Raw genomic sequence first — 12,079 nt, forward strand, 5'->3', positions numbered from 1 at the left:
AGCACTGTATTTAAGCCCTGCTCTTTACACTTTACACTGTCTACTTTTTGTTGTCATGTGTATCTGTAGGTCTGTATTTTCCTGTAGCTGATAGTTTGTGCTTAACATTTACCTTGTGTTTTGTTTAAAAATAAACTCTAATCTGCACTTGCATTTGCCTCAACTACTAATACATGAAAATTATTGAATTATCGGGTGTCCTGATTTTTCCCCCACCTGGTTTCTGAAAGTTTATTTATTTATTTATTTGGGGGGGGGGGGGGATGACTACATATTGAAATCTTTTTTTTTTGTCACCTGAGGTTATTTGTTTATTAAAAGAAGTTGGTGAGGACCACACAATGTTTGTTTAAGTCTGATAAATAAAATCAGAGAATTATAGGAGGGTGTACTTTCTTTTTCCTATGAATACAAAACTTCTGTTTGTCTGGTGCATCTATCAGAAGTTATTTGTAACTAAAATACTTTACAAAACAAGAGTGAAAATGCACAATTAAAGGTTTTGTGTAAGGGCACAACAGGGACTCTTTGGTCGTCCTGCTATTTGAACTCAGTCTTTCTCTAGCATACAACAGTGATAGCTGAACTACCATTGACCCAACAAGAAACCTATCTAAGAGATGCCAAGCACAGGATATAAATTCCAAGAAAGCAAGAGTCTGTACAGGTCCCACCTTGTGCCCAGTGTCCCCAGAAACATCTCTGGATCAACCATGACCTTGACCAGGATAAAGCACTTAATGAAGAACCATTGGCAGTCTTTTCAACTGTAATGGTGGAATTCAGTGACTTGAGGAAGGGATAGTGTCAAACTTTGTCCCACTGATAAAACTTACCTCCAAAAAGGGCTGTAAACTGTCAGTCTTGCCTTGACTGTTTTCTTTCAGGATCCTAGTACATTAAATTTACAGTATTTGTCCAACATCCTTTTACACAGCAATTTACAGAAGTGCCTTTTTATGTCTGTCAACAACATAACTTCATGTTAGTAGAAATACTCCTCTCTCTGCGAAGACTCCTGCCTTATCAGACTAAAACCCTGTTAGAGTGGCGTGAGTACATCAACAATCATAGTACAAGTTAAAGTTTGCGTTTTATTTTTTCCCATTTTCTTTGATGGCTGGGGTGTTTGTGGAATTCAAACTTGCAAACTCCCAACAATAGGGCAAGCTCACTTCTGTTGCCCTTTTTTAAGGTGAAAAGTTACAGTATCAGTCGAAAATTTGTACACCCCCTACCCATTCATTGGTGTTTCTGTATTGTGACTATTCTCTACATTGTAGAACAATACTGAAGACATCAAAACAATGAAGTAACATCTGGAACATAGATGGAATTATGTGGGAAACAAAAAAACTGTTGAATACCCCCCACCCCCCCAAAAAAAAGTTTGATATTTTAGATTCTTCAAAGTATCCATTGTTTACCTTGATGATGCTTTGCACACTATTGGCATTATCTTAACCAGCTTCATGAGGGAGTCACCTGGAATGCTTTTCAATTAACAGTTGTGCGTTGTCAAAATGTAATTAGTGGACAAGTTTCTTGCCTTCTTAATGCATTTGAGATCAAATAGTAAATAATAAAAATACATTAAATCACCCTATTCCACAACTGTAGTAATCCATATTATCAGAATCAGAATTACTTTATTAATCCCTGGAGGGAAATTCAAAAAATTTCAAGAACTGAACAACTATGTAAAGAGAAACAGCATCCATCATTACTTTTAGACATGAAGTGACTTTTAGTTAATACAAATAAAAAAAACATTGATTTAGAAGGGGTGTCCAAACTTTTGACTGGTACTGTAGGTCTTTGTTTGAAGACAGCCAGTATCTTAGCAGTTTGGACAACAAGATGTACAATACAATATAATACAGAGAAGTGTCTTGATTCAGGTCTTCTTTGTATCTTGAGGCATGGTGGGTTCAGTTCAAGCAACTCAAATGCTGTTCCACTGAGCTATAATAAAATAAACTCGTCTAGATGGTTTCCTCCTATGTGGCTAAAGTAAAGCGAGTGCTGCAAGAAAGAATCTCTGAAAAACTGGGTGACCAGAGGAATTGGACCACTGCCAAAGACAGGGTAGGGACTGACTCATTAGACAGCAAGGAGACTGAATGCAGTGCAGGAGCTTGAACTGCAGTTAAAGGGGCCAGTTGTGATGGGAACTAGTGCTGTGGGGTCACTAGTAGACTGGACAGTAGTAGAATGGCTTTCTTCAGGAGCTGGAATTGGCACAGCAGGCACCAGAGGACCTGAGATGAAGAGAGACTGGTTGTTTTGGGTTGTTATGGGGAAGCCATGGCCTAATGGTTAGAAAAGTAGCTTTAGGACCAAAAGGTCATTGGTTTGATTCCCTACACCAGCAGGAATGGCTAAAGTGCCCTTAAGCAAGGCACTAACTCCTAACTGCTCCCCAGGCTGCTCTGGATATGTTGTATGTTACTCTGGATAAGAGCGTCTGCTAAATGTCTATAATGTAATATAATGTTTTTTAAAATAATTTATAAATAACTGTATTGCTATAAAACAGTGGAATAGGTGAATTTGAACATTAACCATTGAAACACTTTCTTCAGGGAAATCAACTCACTCTACTGAGAGAGAAATTTTACTGTCTCAAACATTCATGCACATCTACATACACTACAAATACAGTATTGTCTGAAGAGTGTATGAATTCCTCTCCAGGTAGACTTTGACTTGCTGCAGGAAAATCTGGCACAGATGGAACGCCGCTGCAGAGCATCATGGGAGAACTTGAAGCTGATTGCCAAGCATGAGATGAAACCAGCACTTAAGCAGAAGTTGACTGACTTCTTGAAGGACTGTGCAGAGAGGATCATCATACTGAAGACTGTCCATCGCCGCATTATCAACCGGTAATACACACACACACACACACACACAGATACTGTGTTTGTGGGCGAAACACATGCTCATGTTTTACACTCTGAGCATAATAACATATAAACACTTCAGAATTCATTCCCACCATCAATACATCTAGTTAGAATGGATTCTGTGAATTGTAGTGCTGGAGACTGTCTACTAGACACTTCAGTTACACATCAGTTCCAGAATCGGTGTCAGAATTTCTTTTATGTCCAATAGGAAACACTCAACTATTCACATTTTTCTTTTATAAATTCCCTTTCCTGCAGGTTCCACATGTTCCTGCTGTTTCTTGGACACCCAGCATCTGGAATTTGTGAGATCAGTGTTCATCGGTTCTGCAAAATCATTAGTGAATTCGCACTGGAGTACCGAACCACACGAGAGAGAATACTCCAGCAAAAACAGAAACGAGCTGACCATCGTGAGAGGAACAGAACGCGCGGCAAGATGATCATGGACATCAATCCAACAGTAAGTGACCTTAATCTGACCATCCTGTGACTGTTGCTGTATTTTTCTTAGGAGCATATATAATGAACTGAAATCAGTGTCCCCAGAAATGTTCTAATGCTTTGTTTTACTAGTATTGTGGACTCGAGTCATATGACTTGGAAATTTCCTGACTCTTGACTTGATTTTGACGTTGACATCAACATCAGCTTGGACTCAGGCCCGTTGATTTGGAAAGATGTCATAAATTTTCAAATAAAAATTAAACATTATGGGGCGGCACGGTGGTGTAGTGGTTAGCGCTGTCGCCTCACAGCAAGAAGGTGCGGGTTCGAGCCCCGTGGCCGGCGAGGGCCTTTCTGTGTGGAGTTTGCATGTTCTCCCCGTGTCCGTGTGGGTTTCCTCCGGGTGCTCCGGTTTCCCCCACAGTCCAAAGACATGCAGGTTAGGTTAACTGGTGACTCTAAATTGAGCGTAGGTGTGAATGGTTGTCTGTGTCTATGTGTCAGCCCTGTGATGACCTGGCGACTTGTCCAGGGTGAACCCCGCCTTTCGCCCGTAGTCAGCTGGGATAGGCTCCAGCTCGCCTGCGACCCTGTAGAACAGGATAAAGCGGCTACAGATAATGAGATGAATGAGAAAGAAAGAAAGTAAATACAGTATAACAGCAGTAAACATATAATAAAAGATGGAATATAACAGGAAGTAGGTATGTAACATGAGCAATAAAAACCATATGCTGTATATATTGCCATGGCTAATGATTAGAGAAGCAGCTTTGGGACCAAATGGTAGCCAGTTTGATTCCCTGGATCTACAGGAATGGCTGAAGTGCCCTTGAGCAAGGTACCTAACCCCCTACTGTTCCCTGGGCTGCCCTGGGTGTGTCATACGTCACTCTGGATAAAAGTGTCTGCTAAATGCCATTAAAGTAATATATAACTAGAAGAAAACAACAGAGAAGGTAAACAATACTGAAAGAAATTAGATGTATATCTAGAGTAAAAAAAGAAAAAGAAAGTAAATATAACAGGAAGGTTTAATATACTGTATATTAAATCAAACCAGATAACCATATGTGTGGGCTTTTAGCCTTAACCAATCAGAAAGCTGTAAACATCCAGGATCCATGCACATTAGATCCACTTATTGATTCAGTTCTTACTGTACTTCCTGTTCCTCTCCTCTGCTCTGTAGACTGATGAAGAAGAAGAGAATGGGGTATGACAGTGTGTCTACATTTCTGTGTGCATGTGTGAACATTGTCTCCACATGTTAACAGCCACATTGAGTGTGTGTTATAATTCCATGACTGCTAATTAACACTTTTCATTGATACATTAACACTAACACACGGAAATGTTTTAGTGTGCCACATGCAAATTGCATTTTCTAATGAAATGTGATCTGCATGTACTCAGCATGCACAACTTGTTCTGTCTGTGTGGTTTATGATGGATTTACTAATTGCTAATATAAATGGATTTAACATTTATAGTTTTTTCTATCTATCTATCTATCTATCTATCTATCTATCTATCTATCTATCTATCTATCTATCTATCTATCTATCTATCTGATAGAAAAATCTGTGATAACAGTAGTTATTTGCCCCCCCCCCCCCTCCCCACACACACATTTATAATTGAATGACACTACCTTTATTTATCCTGATGCAAATTGTCAGTATCTGGCCAACCCCTGATTTCATGTTGTTATCTTTGACACTTGCCTTTGCTATCTGATTCATGACATGTAAAGTTCCTTACTCTACCAGAGTCATTAAAAATCAGATGATCCACACCAAAGATTCAGTTCAGAGATGGCTATCTCCAAGATCAGATTTTATTTCAGCTGATATGAAATCCAGCATTTTACTCACTGGTTCCTAGTTAACCTAGTAACCTAGTTCTGACTGCATTAATGTGGTCATAAACTCTTTTTTTGTGATTTCTGTGTTTATTTTATCTACAGAGAAGTCAAGGAGTTGGAAGCAGCTGCACCAGTAGTGTCCCTACTATAAGAAAAAATGAAGTACAGGGACTGAACCATGAGGAAGATGCAGCAGAGCATGAAAATATGAAAGCAGTACTGAAAAAAAACCAGCGGGGTAGCAGCACAGAGATGTGTGGTGTACCGGGACTACGCACAAGGACAAGGGCAAGACCCAGCAGAAGTAAAAAACAAATGCATGCACTCATAAGCCATAGTGATACAACTCCGATTCCAAAAATGTTGGGACAAAGTACAAATTGTGAATAAAAACGGAATGCAATAATTTACAAATCTCAAAAACTGATATTGTATTCACAATAGAACATAGACAACATATCAAATGTCGAAAGTGAAACATTTTGAAATTTCATGCCAAATATTGGCTCATTTGAAATTTCATGACAGCAACACATCTCAAAAAAGTTGGGACAGGGCAATAAGAGGCTGGAAAAGTTAAAGGTACAAAAAAGGAACAGCTGGAGGACCAAATTGCAACTCATTAGGTCAATTGGCAATAGGTCATTAACATGACTGGGTATAAAAAGAGCATCTTGGAGTGGCAGCGACTCTCAGAAGTAAAGATGGGAAGAGGATCAACAATCCCCCTAATTCTGCGCCGACAAATAGTGGAGCAATATCAGAAAGGAGTTCGACAGTGTAAAATTGCAAAGAGTTTGAACATATCATCATCTACAGTGCATAATATCATCAAAAGATTCAGAGAATCTGGAAGAATCTCTGTGCGTAAGGGTCAAGGCCGGAAAACCATACTGGTTGCCTGTGATCTTCAGGCCCTTAGACGGCACTGCATCACATACAGGCATGCTTCTGTATTGGAAATCACAAAATGGGCTCAGGAATATTTCCAAAGAACATTATCTGTGAACACAATTCACTGTGCCATCCGCCATTGCCAGCTAAAACTCTATAGTTCAAAGAAGAAGCCGTATCTAAACATGATCCAGAAACGCAGACGTCTTCTCTGGGCCAAGGCTCATTTAAAATGGACTGTGGCAAAGTGGAAAACTGTTCTGTGGTCAGACGAATCAAAATGTGAAGTTCTTTAGGGAAATCAGGGACGCCGTGTCATTCGGACTAAAGAGGAGAAGGACGACCCAAGTTGTTATCAGCGCTCAGTTCAGAAGCCTGCATCTCTGATGGTATGGGGTTGCATTAGTGCGTGTGGCATGGGCAGCTTACACATCTGGAAAGACACCATCAATGCTGAAAGGTATATCCAGGTTCTAGAGCAACATATGCTCCCATCCAGACGACGTCTCTTTCAGGGAAGACCTTGCATTTTCCAACATGGCAATGCCAAACCACATACTGCATCAATTACAGCATCATGGCTGCGTAGAAGAAGGGTCCGGGTACTGAACTGGCCAGCCTGCAGTCCAGATCTTTCACCCATAGAAAACATTTGCGCATCATAAAATGGAAGATACAACAAAAAAGACCTAAGACAGTTGAGCAACTAGAATCCTACATTAGACAAGAATGGGTTAACATTCCTATCCCTAAACTTGAGCAACTTGTCTCCTCAGTCCCCAGACGTTTACAGACTGTTGTAAAGAGAAAAGGGGATGTCTCACAGTGGGAAACATGGCCTTGTCCCAACTTTTTTGAGATGTGTTGTTGTCATGAAATTTAAAATCACCTAATTTTTCTCTTTAAATTATACATTTTCTCAGTTTAAACATTTGATATGTCATCTATGTTCTATTCTGAATAAAATATGGAATTTTGAAACTTCCACATCATTGCATTCCATGTTTATTTACAATTTGTACTTTGTCCCAACTTTTTTGGAATCGGGGTTGTACTAATGCTCATACATTATAAAACAGTTTCTGAGGTAAAGACGGAAGAGGTAAGACAAGATTCTGAGGGATAGAAGGTACAGGTGAGAAAAGATTCTGAGATATAGCTGGTACAGATAAGACAAGATTCTGAGGTATAGATAATACAGGTAAGACAATATTCTGAGGGATAGATGGTACAGGTAAGATGATTCTGAGGGATAGATGGTACAAATGAAGCAAGATTCTGAGTCAAGATTTCAAGGTACAGATGGTACAAGTCATAATTTTATCAAATAAAGTTTTGATACTCCTTTTAAATTTTTGACACACCAGCAAAATATTCTTGTTACATCCAGGTCGTACTGCATTAGGAGCAGCGAATGAAGATGGCATGGCCGATGCTGCTGCTGATGAGATCATGGAAAGAATAGTACGTTCGGCTACACAGAATTCACAAGATCGCAACCAACCACGTGAACGGAGACGCTCGCGCACCAACCGTAAATCATGTATGTTAGGATGTACATACCAGCCAACCACAATTTACACATGATATGTCAGTACGAGCTGAATGGGAGTGGTAATAAAATCTCATTCTACATTATAACCTGATCCATCTCTTTCTCTCTCATTCTCTGTTTCTCTCTTAGTGAGGAGGACATTAAAGAATGATTTAACCTCAGAGGATGCACAAACCCTGGGCTTGGAGGCATCTGTGATACTGGTGTGAAGATATCACCTTACACAAACACGTACATCTAACCCCTACTGTAGCAATGTTACCATCTCTGAGTGTGGGATTTTGTATGAGTGTGCATGTTTAGATTTTGTATCTTGTACTGTTTTGGTTTTTGAATTCAGGATTGCAATGCACTAACGCTACGTTCACACTGCAAGGCTTAATGCTCAATTCCGATTTTTTTGTGAAATCCGATTTTTTTGTGAGGTCGTTCACATTAACAAATATATGCGACTTGTATGTGATCCTCAGTATGAACGAAAAGCGACCTAAAAGTGTTCCGCATGCGCATTGCAGGATACGACGACATCACACGCAGTGAGCATGGCCAGTGTTTACGGAAGTAAAACCGCCCGGTTGCGGTATGACCCATCCAGTCTAGCTTGAATAGCTGTATCCCCCCCAAATGGAAATCAGCTCCATAACCTCTGCGTCCTTCCATTGAGAAGATTCAGAACCTTCACAGCCCGAAGCGTCCCTCGCATTGACGTCATGCGCAGGGACGCAGATACGTTTTTTGAACTGGGGGGGACAAAAAACTGGGAGGGACAAAGCTGCCAGCAAACCAACCCCAACCCCGATATGCTTGTCAAACTTGTTGTTAGTAACCATAGCAACCAAGCTCGAGCTCGCAACCTGTGCAGTCTGCGCAGCTCAACCAACCGAATATCAGTCTTTGTTTTGTTTTATGTGAGTTGTTGCAACTATGTATACACTGCTGTGCACCTCAATAAACCGAATGGTAATTAGTCTTTTGATTTTTCCGTGAGGTTTGCCTTATGCAAAGAAAGACAGCATAGACGTTTTTTCCTCCCTATAAGTGGGGGGGACCGAACGAGGTGAATTTAAATCTGGGTGGGACGAGTCCCCCCCCCTCTATCTGCGCCCGTAGTCATGCGCCATGTTGTTGTAACTTTTTTTGAGAGACCCGCCGCCTACTTCAGCGCAGAATAGTGACGTTTGTGGCTTGTTGATGATGTGTAAGTCGGATGAATGCGACCTGGCGGTTCAGACTGAAGTCGCATATGAAAAGAGCGGATAGGAATCGGAATTAGGACCACATATCCAAACGGCCTGGGTCGGATTTGAAAAAATCGGATCTGTGTCGTTCATATTGTCAATAAAAGATCGGATACAGGTCACATATGGGCGAAAAGATCGGATTTGAGTCACTTCAGCCTGCAGTGTGAACGTAGCCTAATAGTCTTTTTAGGTTTAACTTTTTTTTGTTGTCTTTTTCTTTTTTTTCAGGTTTTCTGGTCCTAACATTTGTTGGTTTTTTCCTTTTGTAGTGATGGATTCAGTGACATCATACAGTCAAAGCAGACAGCAAAACAAGCAAGACCGTATTGTTGTTTGCAAGAATCTCTGTTTTCAGAAAACTTTGGTTGAATATAATTATATATACTCCAGAAACCCTTTAATAATATTACTTTTACTTTGTGGAATGCACCCACTTTCAGCAGCTCTTTGCTGATTTTTATTTTTATTTGATGGATTTAACACAAGGATTTTTGTTTGTTTTTAGGGATTTTCTTTACTTTGAAAAACAAATGTCCTGAAAGCACTAGAAAGTGTTCAGCTTTAAAACTCAGGGAAAGTAATGAAATGACCCTTACAATGACTGAAGGGATTCAATCGAGGGAAAGTGACCGAGAGTGCATTAAAGTGAGTCCTGAAACACAGCCTCTTTTTCACTCTCTGCAGTATGTGGATTTTAAGCAGTGCCTTTCATTAACAGCTGTAATTCACCATTTATTTTTCTATGCTTATTTTATTTTACTGTTTATTTTTATCAAGCACATTTGACCATGTTTATGTTCTAATTCATCAAAAAGAAGAACCTTGTATGATATTACTGTAATAATGTTTTGGACAATAGGATTGAGCTTAACCATCCTGTGCACATTATTTTGAAGATTTTTGGTAGAAATTAAAGATTTATATTGGTTATGTATGGACAAATATATAATGAACGAACTATATAGAAGTGTAAGTTAACAGTTGGCATTTCATTTCAAATCATCCTGAAAAGAAAACTTGTAATGTTGTTGGTTTTATACAAAATTTCCAAATGCCCTTCTTTAAAACTGTTATGCAGTATGTTTATATTTTCTGTGTATTATATGCTGTTGTAATGTAAAAATGTATTACATTTTAATTTAATGACGTTTAAAAAAATCCCTTGCACAGTCCTAAACTCACAGCTGTGCTTTCTGTTTACACACAGCACTTGATAATGTACTACAGTGCATGGCTTTTATTTATTTATTTATTTATTTATAAAAAATAAAAATTTGATTTTGTGCAGCTAAGCCTATGTTTTGTTTTCAGTGGATGAACATCTCATCTCATTATCTCTAGCCGCTTTATCCTGTTCTACAGGGTCGCAGGCAAGCTGGATCCTATCCCAGCTGACTACAGGCGAAAGGCGGGGTACACCCTGGACAAGTCGCCAGGTCATCACAGGGCTGACACATAGACACAGACAACCATTCACACTCACATTCACACCTACGCTCAATTTAGAGTCACCAGTTAACCTAACCTGCATGTCTTTGGACTGTGGGGGAAACCGGAGCACCCGGAGGAAACCCACGCGGACACGGGGAGAACATGCAAACTCCACACAGAAAGGCCCTCGCCGGCCCTGGGGCTCGAACCCAGGACCTTCTTTCTGTGAGGCGACAGCGCTAACCACTACACCACCATGCAATAATTTATTTTCTCTGCATTTCTAAATCCTGGAATGGGAAAGAAATCCCTTATCGAAATACATACATGTTGACCTTATGCTTGGCTTGAGAGGCAACCCCACTGGTCTCAGGCTTGAGCTGGGCTTCACCTCCATCTCTCCCTTCAGTGCAGCAAATTACATTTGTCCAACTGGATTTGGCCAACAGGCAGGCTATACCTCGCCATCAAAATATTTTCTTGGGGGAGGTTCATACCTGGACAGTGGAAACACCTGTCTCAGGAGGCGTAAAAAGGAGGCTTGGGTGACCAGGTTTTCAACCTTTTGATGTGCTCCACCAGTAAGCTGTGATGACATAAATCTCACTTTCTCTTTCTCATTTGCATTAGGTTACTTGGTGAACCCAAGTCCATCCAATACAGTGTGCACTGCAAGATTATTCCATCCAATGGAAACTATATTTTCTCAGTGCAATCCCAGGAACTGGGAACAGGAAATTCATGGAGTCATATGCTGGTATAGAAGGACAAGGTTCACCGAACTTTAATTCTTCAGTGTGAAAACCTTTTTTTTTTACTACACACTGCTTTGCTGCATCCTTTCTGGGCAGAAAACACAGGTTGTTAGGTATGCCCAATGTCACATAATGAGTGAGAACAGTATACATTTTGCGCTGAGTGCAAGCAGGGACTCCAGCAAAACTAACTATGACAGCATAACTAAAAGGGGAGAGCCAGAAGGTAACACAGGCATGAGGGAGCCCTGGGACATAAAGCAGCCACCCACTACACCATCAACAAACCAGAGTGAGCAAGTGAGAGTGGGGGGGTGACAGTATCCATACATCCCAGTTTACCAAAACACTCTATGCTTGAGGATCCTCAAGATCGACTCCTGTACCTCATAAAAACTATGAACAAAAGGCTTGACTAAACAGATATGTTTTCAGCCAAGACTTAAATGCTAAGACTGTGTCTGATTCCAAGCCTCCGCCCCATGATGTAGCCTTCACTGTACGAGGTACCAGCAGATAGCCTGCACCTTTTGATCTAAGTAGGCGTGGTGGGTCATAAAGGACCAGAAGTTCGTTCAGGTACTGTGGTGCGAGACCATTCAGTGCTTTAAAGTTCAATTGTAGTATTTTATAATCAATATGAAATTTGATTGGGAGCCAATGCAGTGTGGATAAGACAGGGGTGATGGGGTCATATTTTCTAGTTCTAGTAAGGACTCTTGCTGCTGCATTTTGAACTAACTGGAGCTTGTTGGTTCTCCTACTGGAACGTCCAGACAGTAAGGCATTACAATAATCCAACCTGGAGGTAACAAAAGCATAAACTAGTTTTTCCATGTCATGTAGTGACATTAAATTTCTTATCTTAGCAATACTTCTGAGATGAAAGAAAACTATCCAGGTAATGTTATCAATATGAGTTTCAAATGAAAGACTAGAGTCAATAATCACCCCGAGGTCTTTTACTACTGCGTGTA

General features: G+C 40.3%; 1 protein-coding gene across 2 annotated transcripts in view; it reads left to right on the top strand.

The window, feature by feature from the left end:
* Window positions 1–9,305, top strand: part of LOC132882272 (FH1/FH2 domain-containing protein 3-like) — a 92,309-nt gene extending 83,004 nt beyond the window's left edge. Inside the window, exons 24-30 of one of the 2 annotated variants that reach the window (XM_060915557.1) lie at window positions 2,698–2,888; window positions 3,171–3,375; window positions 4,552–4,575; window positions 5,329–5,530; window positions 7,511–7,663; window positions 7,805–7,878; window positions 9,186–9,305. In XM_060915557.1, coding sequence (XP_060771540.1) covers window positions 2,698–2,888; window positions 3,171–3,375; window positions 4,552–4,575; window positions 5,329–5,530; window positions 7,511–7,663; window positions 7,805–7,878; window positions 9,186–9,188 — 852 coding nt within the window. In that variant the 3' untranslated portion in view covers window positions 9,189–9,305. Of the gene's footprint in view, window positions 1–2,697; window positions 2,889–3,170; window positions 3,376–4,551; window positions 4,576–5,328; window positions 5,531–7,510; window positions 7,664–7,804; window positions 7,885–9,185 lie in introns of those variants that run through there. The other variant, XM_060915558.1, reaches the window with a different exon arrangement.
* Window positions 9,306–12,079: the final 2,774 nt, after the last annotated feature.

Source organism: Neoarius graeffei, chromosome 2 (genome assembly GCF_027579695.1).
Source record: "Neoarius graeffei isolate fNeoGra1 chromosome 2, fNeoGra1.pri, whole genome shotgun sequence".
NCBI classification, from domain to species: Eukaryota; Metazoa; Chordata; class Actinopteri; order Siluriformes; family Ariidae; genus Neoarius; species Neoarius graeffei.